Source organism: Centruroides sculpturatus, unplaced genomic scaffold, assembly GCF_000671375.1.
Source record: "Centruroides sculpturatus isolate CEXI.00-Female unplaced genomic scaffold, Cexi_2.0 scaffold1194, whole genome shotgun sequence".
Classification (NCBI taxonomy): domain Eukaryota; kingdom Metazoa; phylum Arthropoda; class Arachnida; order Scorpiones; family Buthidae; genus Centruroides; species Centruroides sculpturatus.
Genome location: NW_019385400.1, coordinates 206,234 through 230,651, shown reverse-complemented (window position 1 = coordinate 230,651; position 24,418 = coordinate 206,234). Strand labels below are relative to the sequence as shown.

Genomic DNA, 24,418 nt, shown 5'->3' with positions numbered 1-24,418 from the left:
AAAATTTGGAGGGTCAAATTTGACACGATTCCAGTACTTTTCCGTTTTATATACGTAACAAGTTGGTAAGTAAAAAGGAGTCAGAGTCGGCGGATTTTTTGACGACTCCGACTCAATCATCAAAACTCCATGACTCCGACTCCACAGCCCTGGTTAAATCTTCAATTTAAATTTCTATTTAATTTGAAAATCTTCTGTAATCTTTTAAATTCGGGTCATACTTGTTTCTTTTGTCTCTACATATCTACTGTTTTCTCTATACATTATTATAAATCAAAAATATTGCAAATAACAACATGTACATGTTTTAACTCACAACATATAACTCTCTTCAGCGTTTACATATTACAATCATTAAGTACAATAGCAACTACAGAAATTGCCTCATTTAAGATATATAAAATAAACAGCATTCAACAGATGTTTGAAGTAACATATTTAAACTATGATTGTAATATGTAATGTTAAATGCATGTAGTACAGAGAATAAACCAAATAAAAATGCAATTTATTACACATAATACTACTTTGTATATAAGTAAATGTTATAAATGTTACTTTGTGTCACGTCGTTACAGTTAATGAGCACCATTGCTGTTCGGCCATGAAGTAAAAAGACTGGCCAAGTAACATTTATTTACAGCACTAAATTAAAATATAATAATAAAAGAAAAATTTCTGATATTCAAACTGGCCGCTTCATCAATAAAACCTACACTATAAATGTTCTTCTAGCCACAGAATTTTCTGAATTGTCTCCAGTTTCTTCTTAAAGATGTTGAGAAAGCCTATACTAAACCATTTTTTCCATTTCTTCTAATTATTTTTGTAGCTAAAAATTTTGTGGATAAAATTGCCAATGCTTCTATCTTATCTGCCCTTTTTAAAATGGTTCTTATTGAGGATGTCAACAAACTGAAAGTGGTATTTGCATAATACTTGTAGTTTCATAACCAGATAACGATTTTTTTTTTGCATTTTTCAGCCATCATAACTTATAAACTCTACTTGACATAATGTGTAGAATGTACTAAATATATGTGACTAAACATATACAAATATACAAAGCTTCCCAAACACAAGATCTCCATAGGAAATAATACAAATGTTTGCTCGTCTGGATTGCACGAGTCATTCGATACATTCATTGGCATAGAGCATAATAATGTTTAGTTGAAAGCTTTTAAGTTAAATTGCACTTAACATATTGTATATCATATAGAATTCTTTGCACAACCGAAAAATAAATTAAGATTAGTTTGCTATTTTAAATTACCTTAATATAATTTCATCCTCGCTATCATCGCACAGAGAGCTCTCAGAACTTCTTTCGCCTGGAGACTGAAAATAATTCAATTTTTAATAAAGTTTACACATGTCATAATTTAAATTTCATATTAAAAAAAAAAAAAAAACAAATTACTTTCTACTTAATTAATATTCTAATTACATATGAAGTTCATTAATCTGGCATCTTCTAAAAAGATACCAATAGTCTAGAATTACCCAATAACAATCTGACATGTTGGTATTCTGTAAATGAGAATTGTTTAGATGTGCTTAAGCACTAACTCATATCTAAAGTCTTAAGACCATGAGCTAAAACTGAAGTGAAGGTAGACTGTGGTCATGCACGATGCCATATCATCGTGCATAGTGGCAATGTTAAGAAATCTATCTACCTCAAGATTGAAAAAAATGACTCATTTTGTTACGGCACCTGTCTGTGTCAGTTAGGAAATTTTACATGAAATTTTCGTGTTATCATCTGATTAGTGCAACGGAGAGACACAGATGTACAGTACATACATATAAAATCCAGTAATCCAACAACCAGCTGTAATCTGACACCCACAAATCTGTTATACAGATAACAGACTCTACTGTATATTGATCAAACAAACAATAGTGTATTATCCTATAAATATTTCTTTTGAATTGATACGAACTCCTCAAAAAGTCACAGTTACCATTCTAATTTTAAACTTTCTGGTCTACACAGAATATTATGAAATACAACATCCACAGTTACATAAAACCATATTACTTGTCAGATAGTGTGATAAAATAAGTACGGGCATCCCTGTTATAACACTGTAGTTATGTTCTGAAAAACTGCAGTGTTACGAAAATCCATGCTATACAAAACGAAGGAATAATGCAAAACGTGGGGTTAGTTCTTCGTGACTAAGAGAAAAATTACTGATTGGAAATATATATGTTTGTTAATTATCGATTCCTTTAATAATCAGAAATATAAGTACTGTATTATGCATTAATAATAATTTTAGTTAAATGAAAATGTTTTCTTTTTACAAAGTATCGGCAACATCTTCATTTTTCTTATTTTTATCAAAAATTTTTTTATGGACGACAAAATAAAAAATATGTTCTAGCAGGTCGCGTTTGTTCGGCCGAGTACCAAGCGATCTTTTTCCAGAATTTGTGTTCAAGTATCGAGATATCACCAAATTTCATTTGTCATTTTATGAATGATTGCTTACCTATGATTAAAAAAAAGTTTAATAACACTTACCTAAAAATGTTTAAATAAACTTTACTAAATATGAAGATTAATCCGTTAAAACAAAACATAATAGCATTATAGGCATAAGTCTGAAAGTAACGACAATAACACCCAGTTTCCTTGTTCTAGCTAGGAAAGCGAAGACAAGGAAGAAAACAAATTGTCCTAGCAGTTTTCATTAAAGTAAACCTAATGAAAGGCACAGAACCGATTGAAGATTTCAATATTCTAAAATTTGTGGGCAAATTTAAAATAACATGCATGCTTACTTGAATAAAAAAAAATGTATTGAATAACAAAGTTTACATTTAAAAATCGTGAAATTTTGTATGGAGAATTTCCAAAAACACATTAGAGAGAAACCAAAAGTTGTGGTGTAAGGGGATATCCCCAATTTTCAAACCATGTTGTATGAGGGATACCCATGTGTTTCTTAAAATAAACAACTGTAACAATTTCATCTATGAAAACAGACTTTAACAAACATAAAAAGTTATTTAACGCATCAGAATTTCTACTTTCTGCTGCTAGAATGCTAAATACAAACAGCGATGCTTGCTAATTGGCTAATCAAGAAATTTTTGTTACTACAAAAGGTACAGGAAGTTGACTGTGTCTGTCTCTTCTCTGTGGATTGTTCCTTAATTTTTGTGATTTACCGAAAGAACTAACAATTGTTAAGTCGTACAGTTTGCATATTTTCCTTTATCACTAAAATAACACCAAAAGACAGTTTATATTATTCTTTTTCTATTTCCATGCCCTCAGAATAGTATAAAATTAAAAAATACAAAATTAATATCCTGAAAATTTACTGAATTAAACATCAGTTTAGATAAAAATGGCCGTGCAAAGAGGAGTAACGATACTAGTGTAAGTACAGCTACATCTTTACATATTTTTCTCGGCAGGAAAAATCAATACGAGCTAAATAAATTTGATTTATGTAAACTCTTCAATAATAAAAAATATAATTTATATGTGTGTGTTTGTGTAAGTTTATGTTTTTAATATTTAAAGTTATGACACTACTAGATTACTTAAAAATATAATTGAAACTTAACTTACACTTAGTTCCATACTTCCATTACTAGACTGTTTCTTTAAAGAAGGAGGCTGACGATTAGCTAAACTTCCTTTACTAGCTAATTCGGCTTTTGCTTTAGCTGCACTGATGTCTAATAATTCAGTCTGAGGAACCGCCCTATCGAAACAGTCCTCTTTAATGGGTTTTCGTTCCACGGTAGATCTTTTGCTGTTCTCCTCGTCTTCTTCGTCGGGACTCAGGGCAAACTTGTTTACGTCGCTGTCTGAAAGTTCTCCGTCGGATACATCAATTTCTAATTTCTTCAACACTAATCAAAAAATAAGAAGAAGAAAATGAATTAATAATAATAATAATAATAATAATAATAATAATAATAATAATAATAATAATAATTGGCATCGTGACAATTTACAAATTATAACTGCTTTTTTGGGAAGCCAAAAATATTACTTACTTAATTTATATTGCATTTTAATGGTCATTAGTCATCCTGTAACGTACCATCATTCGAATTTGAATGCCGTACTTTGATTTGATTTTATTTGATGTTCTGTTCCAGCTTATAAGAATTTACAAACAATTCCTGGGAAAGTGATCCAAGTGGAGTCAAAAATGTTTTAGAAATATAATATTTTTGGCTTCCTGAATAAACAGGTTTTGAACAAATTTTTGCTTTTTACATTATCTCACTGTACATTTCAAAAACCCTGTCTTATTAATATTTTACTATAGATTTGTACTTATAATGCAAAATACTACATATCATTTCATTTGAAATATGTAGTATTTTGTATCAAATGAATACGTAGTATACAGTATCAAATGAAATTTTTCATGTTATTTTTACTTAAAAACTAAAATAAATTATATAAATTGGTGTATAAGTCAACTTATAAATTTTCAATTCAAAATTCTGATTTAGATCTGTACCCACCATTTAAATTGTCTCTTAAACCCACAGTACAACAGATAATTTATTGTTGTTTAGTTCCTAATGGTTTGAGGGAAAAAAAAAACGATTTTGTCTTCCTCTTGAACGGTCTAATTTTTCTGGAGGACCTACTGACCCTGCTCCAGATTTGACCCTCATTGGGCTGAATGATCCTCTTTAAAACGGACGAGGACCTCTGAAGATAATTTTTGGTTTGGAGTCTCTCATCCACGAGAGCTCACCTGGAAGTATTGTATATAAGATTATGTCAAGACCTGGACAATGACCATCTTATCACTGGGACCAATATCCAGAGTTGGCGGACTCTACTGACTCTTTCACTGGCCCAGCCCACCTCCAAGCTAAGGAAACTGTGCCCAAAGATAGGCCATAAGGTGACTTCTGAAAGAAACATGGACACGTTCTACTGGAAAGGGAGAAAGGACAGATTGTTCTATCAAAACAGACTGAACTAATGACATTTGTAAACTTTACTGTTATTAAGAGACTAGAACTGAAATGCAGATATGATATACGATAGCCCGTGACTACAGTACTAACAAGACCACACCATTTTCATCAAGATATTAACATATTACATACTGTTTCTAATAGCTCTATATATAATATAGAATCTTTTATTATGCTAATCGCTATGTTAAGGAAGTTAACCATAAATGAGCTTTAGTCTGTAATATTTACGACAGTTTGCCAGAGTTACAGTAAACGATGCATGGTGACTGTTAGGAACACAGCTCCACCTGTTTCCCACAGAGTGATAAACTGTGTTGTAGCTGACATATAAGTCGACCCCGATACTGGATTTTTTCCAGACTCAAAAAGTTTACTTATACGCTAATATATACAATATTTTTAACAACCTGTCTTATAGAATTTCTTTTTTCAACTTAAAATGGATAATAATGTATTTCTACAAGCTTGTTTACTGTAAGACCCCCTTCCTTTGCAACTGCCAACAGTTCTGAGCAATGACAGTCTTTACGAGAGGTGGTTGAGGTCAACCCAAGCTATCTTAGACAGCTGCCTGGGGTGCCACGGCCGGCGTCAGTTAACTTAAACAATTATAATTCAAAAACACTTTCGGGTTATTAGTTGTATTTACAGTTTTAATACAATTTTTGATTTGATGTTAACAGTTCTCATCGAATCGCGCACAAATCATTTCTGTCTGTCTTTACTTTTTTAATAAATACACGTTCAATATAATAGTGGTTATATATTTGCTTATTCAATCTGGGTTTTTCTATACATATCTTCTAATGACAGGACATAACTTATTGAATTAAGTGAGCAAAATTACATAAATTTTATCATAAAAGAAGAAAATTGAAAAAAACTACTCATTTTATTACAGAAAATTATTTGTTCCAATGCAGTAGCATGCATAAATGAATTAAAAAATATTGTGGCATGCATTGCTACAAAATGCACAAAATTATTTGCAATGTTCAAATCACCTATAATTTATAATAAAACTAGCAGGTGGGCCCGGTGTTGCTCGGGCAAAAGTAACGATAACTAAGATAAAGATTATTATGTTACAGTCAACCTTACCCATTTTCACAGAATGCAAGAATTGGGTCCCCTTGTTTCCAGACTAATTACAGANATCATCATCTCTTCATTCTGAATACTATTATTAGGTTGTTGCAAGTGAAATGGCCGAATTTTACTTCCGACTTTGAACGTTTATTAATTTCATTTAAAACTTACGTATTCAATCGAAATTGTCTCCACCAACATTAATATACTTTTCCCAATACAACAGAAATGCATTAAGGCCAATTTGATAGAAATCAGGAGAATGAGAAGCCAAAAAGTCATTAAAGGTACTTTTGAAAGGTACTTGAGGCATCTTCTTCCTTGAAGACTTTCCTCCCCAAAAAACTGTTCAAATGAATAAAAAAAAAAGTGATAGTCTGTTGGCAGAAAGTCTGGAGAATAAGACAGAAGAATTTCATTTGAATACGTTCATTTTGTGATGAATAATTAAGGAACCGCAGACCTCCAAATCATGCTTCTTGACTTTCTCTAACATGTTTAAATGTAGAGAAACAGTTGAATAATGTCCGGTACATTCAACCTTTCCGCAATTTCCAGGACAGTCAATTGATGTTCTGATTCGATGGGTGCATATTCCCACTTACATTCATAAAATTATTCAATTTCCTTTTTTTTTTCCACACTGCCAGAAAAAGTACTCTTAAACATGTGAAACTCGCAATATAAATGAGATTGCATTTTTTAATTCACACATTATATGCGTGTTCTTCCAATTGCAAACATACAGCATTGTTCACACATGAAAAGTTAAAGTTTAAATTTTAAAAAACAGCCATTTCATTTGTGACGACCCAATATATCTTAAATACCGAAAATGTAAAAATTCTTACATGAAATGTTAGTGAGAGCTCACCTGGAAGTATTGTATATAAGATTACGTCAAGACCTGGACAATGACCATCTTATCACTGGGACCAATATCCAGAGTTGGCGGACTCTACTGACTCTTTCACTGGCCCAGCCCACCTCCAAGCTAAGGAAACTGTGCCCAAAGATAGGCCATAAGGTGACTTCTGAAAGAAACATGGACACGTTCTACTGGAAAGGGAGAAAGGACAGATTGTTCTATCAAAACAGACTGAACTAATGACATTTGTAAACTTTACTGTTATTAAGAGACTAGAACTGAAATGCAGATATGATATACGATAGCCCGTGACTACAGTACTAACAAGACCACNTGAAAAGTTAAAGTTTAAATTTTAAAAAACAGCCATTTCATTTGTGACGACCCAATATATCTTAAATACCGAAAATGTAAAAATTCTTACATGAAATGTTAGTTGCAATTCTTGGCTTCGATGTATAAGAAATTTCTCTTTTTATCTGAGAAGTGATTTGCTTCATGTTGTTATTGTTATATGGCAGTTGAACGGGCAATCCGGCCGTCTTTTGCATTTCAACTAAATCGTGTTCCAATAGAATTACCTAAAAACACACGAAAATATTAAAATGAAACTCTATTTATATATATTAAACACACACAAACATATAAACTTTATTGTCTCATATAAAATAGTAAACATGGAATTGTCTACAGATAAAGAAACTTACTCTGTCTTTAAGTGCTTTCACCAAAGCATTATATTCGTGATCTTTTTCCTGAAGTTGTTGTATGTGAAATTCTTCTTGGTGTAAAAAATCTTGTTCTCTAAATAAAAAATAGTAAATCTAATTAAGTAAATTATATTTTTTTCAACAGAAATATAAATTTAGCGCACTAAATATCAAATGAGAAATATTCGGACTTGTTAATAAATTTTTTTAAAATTTTGATAGAAAACTTCAAATACAAAGACTGTCAGAGACGCTCGTAAAATTTTTTGTAGTTTAAAAATTTACTATTTTTCTACTTATCGAAGTCACAAAAACACAGTTTTATTTGCAGCACTGAATGCTTTTGGACTTAAGAATCCAAGTTCCGTCCAAATGCTATCGGTTTCATGTCTGACGATGCACTTTGTAAGTGCTTAGTACTATGAGTAAAAGTATGTTTTTGTTTACTCCACCAATAAAATAAAATAAAATTTGTTATTTATGGAGTGGACTAATGGTACAAAAAATTGTTATATTGCTCAGATTTAATTACTATTCAATTTTATTTGTTTGTTTATGATATCAGGAAATGAAGTGTGCGATATGTAGTTTTCAAAGAGTTGCAGATTAGTTTTTAAACTTATGTTATCATTGTTTTTAGTACAGTAGTTTAAAATCATGTATTTTTAAATGCTGTTATGAATATAAATTATCAAATATTCTGGAATTTGTTCAATACTTATATACACAGTAAGCAAACTGACAACAGTAATTCTTTAATTGTTTTATAGTAGTAGTCGTCAACTTGTTTAAGTTTCCAGAGCATAAATACTCTACATCTTATTACCAAGCCAGAAATTTTAATAGTAACAAATACATTGTCTAATTTAGGACATTGTGGGATTCTCTATTGATCAAAATACAATTTCCATTGCATTTAAAGTTTGAATTCTTGAAAATTCATTCTACCTTGTGTATAAAGAACATAATTTAAACTATTTTATTTTAAATTAAAATGTAATTCAGAAAAATCAAAAATTAAACGTAGTAGCCACAATGCAGTGGGTAATGCGGACATTAATGCAGTTGCCATAAACTGTCCGTTTAGTTATATAGCATAAACGCTAGAGATACTTAATTTAGGGGGTTTAAATTTACAAAAATAAATTGTATAAGTAGGCTGTATGGAAGCCACAGTTTGGCCATCATAGCTATATACTCTTAAAACTCTAAATTTTGTTATTAATTATTAATGTGTATACGGTATAATGTGATTTCATCTATACACTTGTGGCCAAAAGTTTTTGTTACATCTTGTTTATTGATCAAAAAATACAAAAATGTAATTGATTACAAATTTTATTAACCTATTAATAATTTGTAGAACCACCTTTATTTTCTATAAAAGAAAATAAAGTTGTTCTGTATAAAATTGTTTTGGAATTGATTTGTAGAGATTGACAATAATTTTTGCCGGGAATGTGTCGGCGCATCGTTTGATAGATTTCCTTAGGTCGTCAAGCCTGTCGTACTGATTGTTGGCATAAATTTTGGACAACATTAGGTACCAAACATTCTCGATTATGTTTAGATTGGAGCCGCAGGCCAGCCATTGAGGAAATTAACGTTTTTCTCATTAAAATAATACGCAATTCTAACTTATATTATAAATATATCAATAATTTCGTGTGGAGTAAATAATAAATCTCATTATTGTTACCTTTGTTGAAACTCTTTTATAAGTTTCTTAGCCTTAATATATTTCCTTTCCAAAGAAATAAATTGTCCCTGGCTTTCTTCTAACATCTGACGGTAATGATTCATTTCTTGACAGGTGGCCTGAAGCGTACGTTCAGCCTCCTGAAGCTGCAGTTGGGCCGCTTCTAACTGTCTCAGGAATTCGATCCGTTCTGACTCGATACGTTCTAATGCCATCAACTGTTTAGAAGTTGAAAGTCGGTAATTAATTTTTATTTTTTAACTATACGAATACTACACAACTTTTGGCACATTGAGTAATCAATCGCAAATGTTTTCTGCTTCATTTGGAGGACCTCTTTGAGCAAAATGACAAGAGTTATAGAAGACTGAAGAGGACCTCCAAACGAAGCCAAAAAATGTTTGTGATTGAATACTCAATGACTGGAAGTTGTGTGATAAGCATAAACTAGTATATGAAGTTCCAGCTTCTGGGATGTTTCTATAATCATGTAAAGACATATAACAAAAACTCTTGTAGAAGTTTGAAAACAATTTAGCTTTCTGTAAAAATTGTCATTTATTTTCTCTATAAAATTGACACTTTACCACTTATGTTTATAAATTTCGATAGAAAATTTTAAAAATTCCTATTCCTCATGACATTTAACAGCAATAATCATTTTTCTAAAAACTGGCACGCGTTAAACTATAAGGCTTAGTTCACACCAAGTGCAATTTGTCAGTGAAAGCGAAAAACGGAACGAACAACACATCAGATGCGACATCGTTTTTGGTGAATTTTACTATTTTATGAATCACTTTGAACTTTGAAATCATTGAGCTTTTTTGCTAGCGAAAATATTTTGCCAACAATTGTATTCCCACTAGTTGTCACATGGTTCTTGTTGTTTTAAAGATGGCTACAGAAACTTTCTCACACAAGAGTAGATGTCGTAATTCACAATTTTTTAACGTTTCTCTCACCTAGCATCATTTTCTTTTTGACTTATCTTTTTTCTCAATAAATAAATAAACATGGTTATTACAGAATATTGGAAGCAGCTATTTTGCTTTTTAAGATGACGTTTTCTCTTTTGCTTGCAAATGATTGGCTACTTAAAATTAAGAACTGCTTTTAGTTTTTGATTGCGTGGATCAAATTTGCTAAGTAAATCGCTTTTCTCGTTCACTATCCACTCGGTGTAAACTAACCTTAAGTAGGCCTTGACTATTAAAAAATCCTTAAATTAATTAAAAATATCGAAATTAATTACACACACCTTTTCCTTTACTTTGCGCAACTCTGCTTCTGCAATAGCATTTTTATACTGAGCCTGAAATTAAACACTTATTTATTTATCATACCATCCTTCAATCTTGTCTCCAATACAAATGAGAAACTAGTTATTTTTATATCAAAAGTGTTATAAAATAAATATAGTTGTATCATTTGTGTAGCGTATGAAACAATAAAAGAAAAGACTATTATTAATTAAAGGAGTGTAATCGTAGCCATTGATTTAGGCTGCCATATTTCTGCAATAATTGCCCACAGGTTTTTTTTTTATTTTTTGATGGGTGATTATTAGATTAAACAAGAATTAACGATGTAAGAACGAAAAAAAAATGTAAAACTATTTAAATTGAAATATCATGACTTATATATATATATATATATAAAGTAATTTGAACATAGAAACATCCAACGATTGTCTAAATGATCGGGATATCGTTGGACGTTTCTATATACTTATCGGGCTGTGTGATGTTTGATGTTTGTTATAGTTAATTTGAAAGTCTTAATTAACTTCATAAATTTTGATATTTCCCAATATCTGTAATATCAAACACCGAAACAACATTGGCTGGTATTAATTTTTCCAACTTTGATACCAGAAAATATCGTTTCAATAATCAATTATTCGACAATATTGAATGCCACTAATATACCAGTGTAGTTTACTCACAATGCAGTTAGATGGGTGATTATTACAAGAATATTTACGTGGGCAATTACTGCAGGAAATATGGCAAATAAATATTATTTTGAAAGACCATAATTTATAATTATGCATATTTTAACGACTCTTACAGTTATCCAAAACATAAATTATAAAAAATAAAATTTTTTGATGGTTTTTCCAAAAGCTAATGTCCGATTATTTATAATTTTAAAGTTTGGAATATCTAATTAGAAGTATATTAATAACAACAAAAGATATAATTCTTTCTTCATTTTGAATGATAAATTATATTGTCAGATGTTAACGTGAAGAAAATTTAATAGTTGAGAATTATGTTGTACTATTTTTTGTTAAATATTGCTTATAAGAATTGATTAATCTACATTAAACCTTCAAAAATTATGATGGTATTAAAATTTCTAAATAAAACATTTTGTATCTTCTTGTATTTTAATTAATAAAAAAAGATATTACAGTTTAACACTAGTGATGGGATGATTAATCGGAATCGGAAATAGCAGACATTTTCTGGCTATTGGAATCGGAATTGAGAAAATCTTACCATGATTTCCAATTCTTAAAAATGATTCTTTCACATTTTATAAGAAAATTAATTATTTGTTTCAGTCAAAGTTTAAAAATTTTTAAAATTATGATATTACAACAACAATTAAATATTAGTTTATTAGAAACTTTCACATTGACAAGCAGAGCGTATGTGATCCAGGTGACATCTGTCACGGCACACTTTTCCTTCATGTAGCCAGAGCAATGCGAGAATGCACTCGATTGGTATTAATTAACTGTCCCCATTTTAAGAGAGATAGGGTGATTTTAAGGTTTGCATTGACCGGCAATCTGTATTCTGTATCTACTGTACATTCTATCTGTACATATGTTCCATCACTACCACGCACAATAATTTGAGAGGCGACCTTACATGACACAATGGGATAGTTCGTTAAGTAAAAGAGAATTGGCTGCAATTTCTTTGGGGTAGGGTTGCAATATTAATTTTATCCAAAATAAAGTTATAAATTTATTTTATAGTACACAATAAAAGCATGTGAATCCACATATAAATGGAGATTTTTCACGTTTCTATTGAAAGATTGGATTTTCCGATCATTTTCCATTCTTAAGCTTGATGTTTATTAATAAATGAATGTACCATGCCATAACGTAACACGCTAATTTTTCTAAGCTAAAATAAACTTTTGGAAGAATTGAAAGCAGAATCAGGAAAACTTTTGGTATCATCCCATCACTAGTTAACACCAATTTCCTAATGTTTTTGTATTCGTTTTTAACATTTCTAATTGGTTAATTATTTAAAATTTTATACCTCACGTAATTTAATTCTCAGTGTTTCGACATCCATGTCGGGTGACACGGAATCGCTGCTGTCGTTTGCCAAATCGAACACCTCCACCGTCGGGCCGTCTTCTCCCTCTTCGGGTGTAGAATCTTGAGATAAACTAGAACTTTCACAACCCTGAACAATTTCCTGTATATGAAAATTAGAATTTTTTATAAGGTATGAATTACAACTTATTATTGAAGTAAAAATGAAGAAATTAGCAAATTTTATGTAAACAAATAGTACAAGATGTTTCAATATCATTCTCTCTCAAATAAATACATTCAGATTATAATGTTTAATTAATAAGACAAATAAAATTACTGATATCATAGCAATGAATAGCAATAATTTAAAATGAAAATAAAGCTGACGATTAAAAAATTAAATATGAATTTTTGATATATGACAGATAGTGATGAAAACAAGTCAGAAACAAGTATAACACCAATGATTAGTAAAAATATATTAATACGAGTCTTTCAAAAAGAATGCCACTATTTTAAATTATTGTAATTATGCTAATTATTATCTGAGAATGTCATAACATGCATTAAAACATTGGAAAACCGTTCAAGTTTCACATTTGCCCAATACAATTTTGAAATATGTACAGTACACCTCGTTTCACATGGCACACATCCAATTGACACTAAATTCTTCCTATGCTTGTTATGGTATATTCAGTGTCATTCTTCCCGCAGCAACCACAATTCTACAGCTCCTGAAGATTACTCGTGTTGCACGACAAGTGATTTCAACTTTGCAAACTGCAGAATGCCTTCTCTGTTGTAGAATTGCCCTTTTTGTTTACAATGCTTCCTAGAAGTGGTATATAAGATGTATGAATGCAGATGAAGATGAAACTTGAATGATTACTCGATCAATTGGTGTATATTGCATACTTTTCGGATAATAATTAACCTAATTATGATAATTTAAAATGGTAGCATCTGTTTTGGAAAACGTCATATTTTAAAATATATAAGAGAACAGAAAGTATTAAAAACTTCAAGCTAAAATTTCAAAACATTTACATAAATTACGTACTTCTTGATGAAGTTTTTCGGAAATGCGATTCATCGCCTGATGCTGAGCTCTTTCTCGATCCGCTTGCAGAGACTGAGAGATCAATAAAGCAATCTCGCTGCTTTCGGCATCTTTTTCTCTTCCGATTAGAAATCTACATACAAAATAAATTTATAAGCAACTACGTTTATTATGACTATCACACCAAAAAGGAAATTATTCATAAGAAATCACAAAAGATTAAATGCAAAAAAAATGACTAAAATGTCCTCTAATGTTTGTATAATATTAATTATAAGTGAATTAAATAACTACAAAAACAAGAGATAAAAGAAGAATCAAACTTAAATATTTTGAGATTGTCCGATAAACCTTTCAGGTTAACTACCTAAAAATAAATTTTAGATTGTTCGAACAGAGTTATAAAGTTAAAAATTAAATTGTAAACTTGGCCCTTGTCAAAATTTATATAATTGTAAAACTCATATCTCTTCACTTGTTTTTTTATCAAAAAATAATAAATATTAAATTCAACAAAATGAAATAAAATAACAATTTTAATATCCTAATACCCAATGACCTGGGTTTGGCAGTCGATTACCCTGCTCTTATGAGCTTAGTTTGGATATGTGTTTACTAGTGAAAATAAAAGCAGAATGCAAAAAGTGATTTATTTTTGCACAGCAAATTTGATTCTTGCAGTCATTTTGCAAAAGTAGTTATACGCATTCTAACAATTGAAGAAAAACAAATTCAATGTTTGAACCGTTATGATAGTGTACTGTTAATTGATTCGTTGAGTGGACACTCTGTTAAAGTTGCAGCAGTTACCGACAAAAAAAAGTTGTTCCATAGATTATACCTAAAGAATTTATGGATTTTGAATATGAAGAAATTTTGTAAAACATATTTTGGACAGTTTATAGTTACTAAATTATGATACAGGTTGTTTCAAATTGTCTACACAACTTTGTAGAAGAATAAAAATGTATTTGAAGGATGTGAACAATATTTTTAAATGACAAATTTAGTCATATATATCAATTTTCATTTACGTAAACCTATGCACCGAAAACTCCCACTGCAGTCTGATTAGCCAATATCAAGATGGCTTCTTTTATGGGTGTGGAGACAGCTTGTTGTGTGTTTTGGTTCAAAGAAATTTCTGTACCAAGTATCACAGCAAACCACCCAGTCGGTCTACAATTTACTTGTGGCACAAGAATTTTGCTGAGACTGGATGTTGTGTGTGCCATATTGCAGAGATGACTATTACCAGCATTGTGTATCTGAACATGCTCCAACAGTTTCTCATTCCTTGACTTGACCAAGATGAGCAGGAAGGATGCATTTGCTTCCAGCAAGAAGGTTTACCCTGTCGTTACCTTAGAGAAATGTGAGAGTATATCAACAACAGATTTCTAGGACAGTGGGTTGATCAGGGTGCACCAATAACACGGCAACCTTGTTCCCCAGATCTAATAGATTTAGATATTTTCTTGTGGAGATTTGTTGAAGATTTCATCACATTTGCAGGTAATATCTACAAATGTAATCAAACTCCAAACTCGAATTACAACTGCAGTTGCTCAAGTGACACCTGAGATGCTATACTGACTACAGATATTCCATCTGTAGTCAGTATAGCCATAAAGAATGTCTGCCACATAAATGAGTCATATCAAACCATAAAAAACCAACGGACATAAAACTTGAAGTGTTTGACTACATTTCAATGTTCTGATCTTATATATTTCTTCTATCAGTTCACCAATATCTTTCCCTCAAGATGTGTAGCTATTTTTGAAGCACTCTGTATTAATTTGCATTAAAAAAGTGATGTTATAAACATCATTTCTTTAATGTGAATTACAAACTCTTACACAAAATATTACTACTTCCAAGATATTTATATATTTTTAAATATTATTGGTACAAAACTGTGAAGTCTGCAAAACTTCATCAATCCCATCAAATGAAGCTTTGGAAAATCAATTAAAGTACACTGCAAAATTCTTAACAGTAACGATATAATTATTATTTGATATTTTTTGTGAAAAAAGTTTTTGTTTTAAGTATTTCTTCAAGAACTATTTGCTAGTGTATTACATAAATCCATAAATTCAATAATGATACAATTTGTGTTTGTGTACTCTGATGATATAAATAAAATTTATCAAAATACCAATTAATTTCTGATAATAAAGACTTGATAACATTTATTCTGAAAAAATCTACATATATCTGAATAATTTCTATATATTTTACAATGTTGCAAAGCATTTAATAAGTGCCTTATCCCAGAGTGTTAATTTGTTACATGAATGTGAAGATGACTGATAATTGTAGCCAAATAAATTATTATTTCTCCAATATCGCTATTTTTATTAGATTATATCAATCAATCAAGAAAAAAAAAAGTAATTAAATCTAAGAATTAATAGTAAAGCAATTAACTACACACACAATTTATAGTAATAATTAAATTATCATACCTGACCATACCAGAGGTATTTCTAAGAACTGATGCCGCGTACGCTTGAGTTACGCCAACTAACGACTTTCCGTCCACTTCAATAATCTGATCACTCACGTGAATTCTAAATAGAAATAAAAACTTTTTTTACGTCTCTTCACGAAAATCTGCCATAAAACAGAAATGAAATTTATATTTCATATTCATTTCAAACCCGAAACAACAATTAATGTTTTAAATTTTAGAAAATAAATAAATTATGCTTGCAACAAAAAAATTTCATTAGCTATTCTATTATTTTGTAATTAATACATCAAAAATAAGTAACAAAATTTTATAAATAAATTTACAAATTGTTTGCTTCCAAATATAAAGACAACTTCAAGATGTTTAATTTTAATATTTTTAATGGTCATGTAATAAAATAGAATAATTAATAGGTAATGTGGAAGTCTCGTAATCAGAAGGTTGGGGAGTTTGATCCTCTCCTTAAGCAGTCTTATTTTCCTTCTCGGTGATCTTGGAGCAGAAAGATGCCTACAACCCAATCTGAACAATTTTAAACTAACAGTATGAATACCAAGCAAAGAAGCTTTAAAAAGTGCTTAAGAGTAATTATTAACCTATTCCTAGATAATGCATTAGAGGTATTTTCTAAGCTTTTAATCACAAAATTTTTGTTTTTGTTAAAGTTATTTAAACTGGTGTTTTTCAACCTTCCACTTATTGCAAACTGGTAAAATATGAAAAAGTTTATGTGGACTGAGTGATTATATGCAACTATGAATAATGCTTATTTACAGTTACTGTATGTAACAAAATATATATGGTAACTCTAGAGTACTACTTAATTGTCACCCGTAATTAACTGAGCCAGTTTTCGTACAGTCAAATATTTTTATGTGGACTGGCAGTTGAAAAACACTGATTTAAATCACAAGTATTAAATACTAGATATCCTGCCCTGACTACTTTCAGAGGGCTGATCCTGATGTCTTGCATCACTTTCCAAGTCAATTCAAACCAACCTAATCCATATTTAGATTTGGTTGGTTTGAATTGACTTGCCTGAAGACAAGCATAAGATTAAAAATGTAAGTTTGCAAAATATTTGTTCTTTTAAACCATTTTATAAGTTTTTATATTAATTATATTATATCAGGAGTCACAAACTGGCAGCCCAAGGGCCGGATATGGCCCGTTAAGGATTCGTATCGGGCCCACAGCCCTGACAATTTTTTCTAATATCTTGCATAAATTAAAACAAAAATTCAAGTATCTAACTGTTTATGTAAGTTGTAAAAACCTGGCAGCAAAAGGTAATATACATCTATTTGACAGGCCCTTTGCTGCATTTGAGTTTGAGACCTCTGTATTATATCATCACATATGCACTCACAATGTACATGATCATACATGTGCACATCAGTAATTGTTATATGTTTTCTGTAGTTTTCTATGCTAGCAACTTGACTTCAGTCATCAATAAAATCTATTTTTCTTTTATAGTCAAATAATTTAAACTAGTATTAGTGTTTTTTATATTTATATTTTTTTATTATTGTAATACAAACATTTAAATATTATTTATTACCTCAAATAATTCAATTACATTCAAGAAGAATGTATTGATTATAAGAAAAATTTGATTAGACTAGATAAAACAATTTAAAATTACATAATCTCACCTATTATCTTTGTGTGCAGCACCACCTTCTGTCACCGTTTTAACAAAGATTCCTAATTTTTCGAGACCAGCATCCGCTCCTACACCCATTCCGATGATACTTAATCCTAATCCTTCTGGACCTTAATTGCAAATAAATTAAAGTGAACTTTTATAAATATAACAATGGCAACATTTTTACGATTCTAGGTTAGTTATTCCACAAAATTTTAAAACTGGGATCTACTAAGATTGAAAACGTTTGTCCAAACGTTAAGTGCATTAAAGTTCTTTACCAGTGATTTAAGGTTGTTTTTTTAAATTTGTAATCCAAGTAAAAGCATCTGAGATGTAAAAATATTGTGCCAAGTAAAAATTATGACAAGTTTTTACTTGGCATCTTTACTATTTTACGAGGTAAACTTGGTGCTTTTGAAGTGATACCCACAAGATTTTAATCTTTACAAGCATAAAATGAACTGATAAAAGTAAGATAGATCTATGGGGAACCTGAAACTTTGACCTATCGACCCGAAAGTTTTGCCAGCATCTCACCAAAAATGAGAGAGACTTAAGTTTAAAATTTGAACTTTATAGACCCAGCAGTTTTCCTCTAGGAGTGTCTGAATTGCTGGATGAAGAAAAAGAAGAAAACAGGGCTTTTCTGGTAAATTTTGCATTTTTCAATTGCTCATATTTTGGCAAACCCATCATAGAAAATCCCAAAAGTTTGCATACCAGCTAAGAAAAGAATTATCTTTCAAGCAAGACATTCAGAATTACTTTAGACATTTGGAGAAGCAGAGAAATTGACTCCTGAAAATCGGCAACTTTGATTCCTGTATATGTAGTCAGTCTATGACTTTTTACTTGAAACAGAATCACTGCCGTGACTCTCAATAAACAGATTTTCAATAACAGACTTCTTCTCAGAAACACTGGTGTGAGAAATGAACAGTGACAAACAAAACCTTTCTACCAGCGATGAACTTAAACTTCCAAACGTTTTCGGCCTTCGCCAAGGCCTGCTTCAGGAGCTGAACTAAACTGGCTCTAATGGTCTTTGTCAGAAGCAAGTTTAGTTCAGCACCTGAAGCAGGCCTTGGCGAAGGCCGAAAACATTTGGAAGTTTAAGTTCATCGCTGATAGAAAGGTTTTGTTTGTGACCGTTCAACAGATATTCATTCTTTTTGACATGACAGACAGCAATGTTTGTTTTCTTCACTACCGATATGGAAAAAGTTTGTTACAGTGACATTTTTTGGATCTGTCACTGTAGCGATTACTTCATTTTAATTATCAAATGCCCTTACAAATTGCATTATTTCAATGTTGATGCCCCAAGAAAGCAACTAAAAGTTGACATAAACTTGAGAAAATTATATGACAAACTTTTTTAATCAATAAAAAAATGGATTATACACCAATACAGATCATAAGCAAGGAATTACAGTACTTTAAATATATGACAACTTAGATTTTAGAATAAAATTCAGTTATTTAGTTCTTATTCTAAGGCATTTGGAGAATATAAAAGATAAACGTATGAAGCACAACACATAGTAAATGAATAAAAAATGAACAATAAATTCTAGCTAACAAAAAATCTACAAGAAAATTTGGAATTGCAAGAGACTGAAATAATCGTTTTATTAAAATTGGGCATGACCTTAATAAACAATAGAGATTTTGTATAAACTAAGAGAAATATGTGCTTCACAAGAAAGATACAAATTGGTCTATCAATTATTTAGAAATATATGGTCATAAATAAATGTATAAATATCATAATAGGCATGATCAGTTGCAATAAATTTTTCATTTAAACCATTCCTTGGCTTTCTTCCAACACTCAAATTTACAAATTATTAATCAGTTTGAGAGCAAACAAATCACAGAATAGCACATTCCGTTCCGTAATTTAGTTTGAGGAGAGGAGATGCTGTAATAATAGCTCACTGGGCATCTTTTTATTCATTTTTGTGTGCAATGATTGGAATAAAAAAATATGTAGACATTGTAAGAGTGAAAAAAGCTTGCTTTCAACAGTTTTACATCTATTGGAAGCAAGCCTACCTAAATTGGAATAGTGTGACAAATATATTAAAAAAAAAAACTTTGAACTGTGGGCACTTCTCTACTTACAAACTGGTTGAGTTTCCAAGGTTTTGTTGTAAGTCGAAATCTAACCTATTTGGTACATTTGTACAAAGAATAACCATATATTGTTAGTGTTTGATCCTTCAATGTGCTTAATTGAATACATTACACTCATTACTGCTTACTAACGCGTGTTTCAAATGCAGTTTTTTTCATCTAATGCAGTAAGTATTATAATGTCAAGTTTACTTTTCCATAGTAATAAATGCAAGAAGTGTGGCTCTAACTTCACTGCCAGATTTATTATTAATTTTTGGATGAATTTTTGGAGCCCCAACCGCAAGAGTTTATAAAAATTACAACAATAGTGAAAAATGCCGTTAATCCAAAGTTACTGACTTCAACGCAATGGAACGTCAGAATTTGTGCAAAAATGAAAAATAACAATACACAATAGAAATAAATCCACATTAATTATTTATTACTGGCTAAAAATCAACTTCAATGTCACCACACAGACTGGATAGAGAACTTCATAATCCGTGCAAAATTTAAATTTTAGACACAATAAAATCGTTTGTAAGCCAAACATTCATAGATAGAGGAGCTTCCGTACTCGAATTACATTATCTTTGTAAATTTCAATAAATCCTGATATTGTAATATTGATATCGATGACAATATTAGCCAAGAATCATTTTCCCGACTTTGATATCAAAAATATCATGTTGATGGTTGATTATTTGATAATATCAAATGCCACTAATATATCAATATTTACTGTAGATCGACTGGTGCAGTTTACTCCACAATACAAGTTAGATGGGTGATTAGTTACTGCATAAATAATATTTATGTGGAATGAGATGTTTTTTGTAGAAATAGAAATAAAGACTTTAAAATACAATTTTTAATTATTATATAAAAAAATTTACATTTCAACAAACAAACAAGCAAAAGTTATTTTATATCAAAGGTTATAAGTAAAACAGACAGGCCATGTTTTACTTATAACCTTTAATCTGCAAGCTGGAATTACATATAACAGAAAATTCACACCTTTCTCACACTTTCCAGCAGTAACTGTTTGGTAAACAAACCTTTCCAGCCACATTTGGGGGCCTGCATCAGGTTAATGACATCAAATAAAATCACCATCTTCCAAAACTTCAAACTGGCTAGAGGTGTTCAATTTTGCCTAAGCTTAATCTGTTGTGGGCCCCCAAATGTGGTCACAGACATTTGTTTATTAAATAGTTACTGCTGGAAAGTATGAGAAAGGTGTGAATTTTCTGTTACTTTTCTGACCATCTGCAAATATAAAAATTGAAGGTAAACATTAACTTGAATATAGATAAATGGCAACAACAGATCTAGTAAAACAATTATAATGATGGCAATAATGGCTCAAATCAAAGCAAGTTTTAATAAATTGCTAATATTAAAAATTCTCTGAAAACATTTCTTTAACATAACTATAAAATAAAATTTCTCACACAATCTTCTACAATCTAAAGAAGAATTTTTTAATAATTGATTCGTTAAACAATAATGCAAAGAATTATACAGTTATCATCATATGATTCATCATTTACAATGATGAATCATATGATACGAGGGTCATTCTAAAAGAAAAGAACATTTTGATCTGACAAGCCATTCAGTTCTCCCACCACCCTCAACTGCCGCGTCACGAACCTTCCCATGTTTTCGCGCTAGTCTGATGCTAACAGCAAGCCACAATGATCGTTTACTGTTTACAGTGTGACTTTGAAATGTGTGACAAAATTAAGATCCCGTCAAGTGTGAGGTTCGTAGTGTAATATGCTTTTTGAATGCAAAAAAGTCCGCCCTATCAAAATTAACAGGTTTATGGTAATGTAATGAATAAAGCTTCAATTTGAAACAAATGGTAGGGGCTGTTGTCCAGAGGTATTGTGCTTCTGCAGGATAATGCACATCCACATGCTGCTGCATTGACGAAGAACTTATTTCAGCAGTTTAAGTGAGAAGTTTTTGAACATCCTTCTTATAACCCGGACTAGGCTCCGAGTGATTACATCTTTTCCCAAAATTGAAGGATTATTTTAGCTGGGAATCATTATGGAAGTGACAACAAACTGAAAGAGGCCGTTAATGACTGGTTCAAGAACTTGGCGGTAATTGAGTGTGCAGAAAGCATAGAAAAACTGATGATACACTATGACAAATGTTTAAATTTGTATGGTGACTGTGGATAAATATAGCTAAGGTATCATATGTGTTGTAAAATAAGTTTTGTTTCATTATCTTAAATAAAAATATCTAGAGAAACAAATGTTCTTTACTTTTAGAATGATCCTCATATATATTTTTATAATAATTAATATATATTTACCTTTCATTATGTTAACTGGAAAAACATCCATCTTTTCGATACGTTTTTCGAGCTCATATTCGGCCGAAGCAGATACGGGGTCCACATCGTCGTTACGCCTGTCGTATTCTTCCACAGAGTAAGTGCTAAATACCTTGAATTCAAATAGAATATTTAAATCGTCATATAATATAATAAATAATTAAATAAAAATATTAAAATTTTTTAACAGGAAAACAATTGAATTTTGTAGTTAAATCTCTATTCCAGTTAATTAAAAATTGAATTTCTGTTTGCACAGTTTCTCAAATAATCATGACCCGACTGCTCCATTGTTTAGAGAAGTCAATTGCAAAAACATTCAGAAGTTGGAAAAAGGAATTGGACTGAAAAATGTAATGGTGGCAACAGTGATTGATCCTGTGGCAAGAGGAATGAAATCTTCAGTAGTCTTTAATGAAGTTCATGGGCATGAATAAATTGAAAATGTTCAGCTACACCTGTTGTAAGATATTCCAAATGTTTAAAATCAGATGTAGTCTGGTTTACACAAATAAAACACATCTTAAATACAGGATTTCGTCCTCAAGTCTTTCTTTTATAATTTTTTTGCAGTGTGGCCCTAAGAGGATCCTTTTAGCAAGCCTCTTATGAGTTCAACCAGATGGTGAAGGACAGTGGCCAACATATCTGGACAAATCATCCCCAAAAAGTTTGAGCATTTTTGACCCATCCAGATTTGGTCCTGGGTCTCCCAGAGCATTAGGCTACCACCTTACTTTCTTGGCTATCTGGGTGTTGTCCTCCTGAGCAGGTTGCATACAACTCTTGAGTTGTACCAGAAAATTTTTTCTAAGTCAAATCACTAGTCAATTTCCTCCATGATGATGAACTGTTCTTATAGTTCAGAAACCAATTCTGCACTGTCCCTTCCAAAATCAACCACAAATTTGTAAGATGCAGACTGCCATTACTAATTATACTGGCTGATAAAAACATTTCTGCAGACAACCTTCAGTTTCATTGGTTATCTCATTATCTTCTCACTGAAAATATGTCTCATGGAGTGAAGGGATACATTGAAATTGCTGAGAATGCTGCACTGCTTCACTTTCTTAGCCGTAAGCTTAAGCTGTAGGTAGATTAGTCTACATAATGTTGGCATACACTCTCTGCAAAGATGGAGGCTTACTGAAACAGGTCAGAAAGCAGGTCAATGATTTCATCATCACATTCTTGCAACTGGAACTAGAAAGATACATTACTCAGTAGCTCCTTGAAATTTTCACAAAGTAAAATACACATATATGATGAAGCAGGATTAACCTATAAACCAGGCTAATCTCTCTGAGTAGAAAATTGCCAGTCTGTGAAGTATGAGGCTTGCATTGCCAATTAGTCACATTGCAACAATATTCTATGTTCTACTTAAAAGCAAAATATGTATTCTGTAAATTAAATGCCTATAAATTTGTTTGTTAGATAAATGTACTAGTAAAATATTTTTAAATTAAAGCCAAATAGAAGTTTATGAAAATGTTATATTTTTTTATTCTATTCTATATGCACTAATTAGACTTTTTTCTTATGATGATTACAGGTTCGGTCAAAATACAATGTGAACAACTAGGTGGTGAGGAATAGAGCATGACGTGCTTGAGACAGGTTGTCCCTGTAAAATTCCTGATGTTTTCGATGGAACTCGAGCCCAGATACTGCATAGCAACGGGTTAATGCCTTTACTGTCTCAGCCATCCAGCAATCTATTATAGTTGACTTCTTACCAGTTTATACTTTTCTTAAAATAAGCAACTTCATATATGCTTCATCATCCTAATGGTCAAATGAACAGCAAATTATCTATTGATGCTGCTAACAATTAAATCTCACGTTTGTTTCGATCCATTTATTTTATATCAATCAAAAATTTTATTGTAAACTATCAGGTTAATTTTAAATTCTAAAATCTAAAAAAACTCATTTGAAACATTATATTTTGAATTGAATATTTCAAATTTGTTTATTTTGGATTTATTGTTTTTGGGTTACTCAAAAAGTGAAAATGATTAAAATATTTATTAATTGCCAAAATGTATATTATATGTAACGCTATTTACTTTTTTTCTTTATTATTTACACT

At 30.8% G+C, this 24,418-nt stretch overlaps 1 protein-coding gene across 3 annotated transcripts in view; it reads right to left on the bottom strand.

Moving 5' to 3' along the window:
• The window catches only part of LOC111638542 (neurabin-1-like), a 66,703-nt gene that overhangs the window by 7,272 nt on the left and 35,013 nt on the right, over positions 1-24,418 (bottom strand). For all 3 annotated transcript variants that reach the window (XM_023384268.1, XM_023384267.1, XM_023384266.1), the window contains 11 exons: positions 22,300-22,432; positions 17,845-17,965; positions 16,176-16,280; positions 13,702-13,834; positions 12,637-12,798; positions 10,608-10,661; positions 9,347-9,564; positions 7,645-7,741; positions 7,362-7,518; positions 3,596-3,882; positions 1,277-1,341 (listed from right to left, as the gene is read on the bottom strand). In XM_023384268.1, coding sequence (XP_023240036.1) covers positions 1,277-1,341; positions 3,596-3,882; positions 7,362-7,518; positions 7,645-7,741; positions 9,347-9,564; positions 10,608-10,661; positions 12,637-12,798; positions 13,702-13,834; positions 16,176-16,280; positions 17,845-17,965; positions 22,300-22,432 — 1,532 coding nt within the window. The remainder of the gene's footprint in view (positions 1-1,276; positions 1,342-3,595; positions 3,883-7,361; positions 7,519-7,644; positions 7,742-9,346; positions 9,565-10,607; positions 10,662-12,636; positions 12,799-13,701; positions 13,835-16,175; positions 16,281-17,844; positions 17,966-22,299; positions 22,433-24,418) is intronic.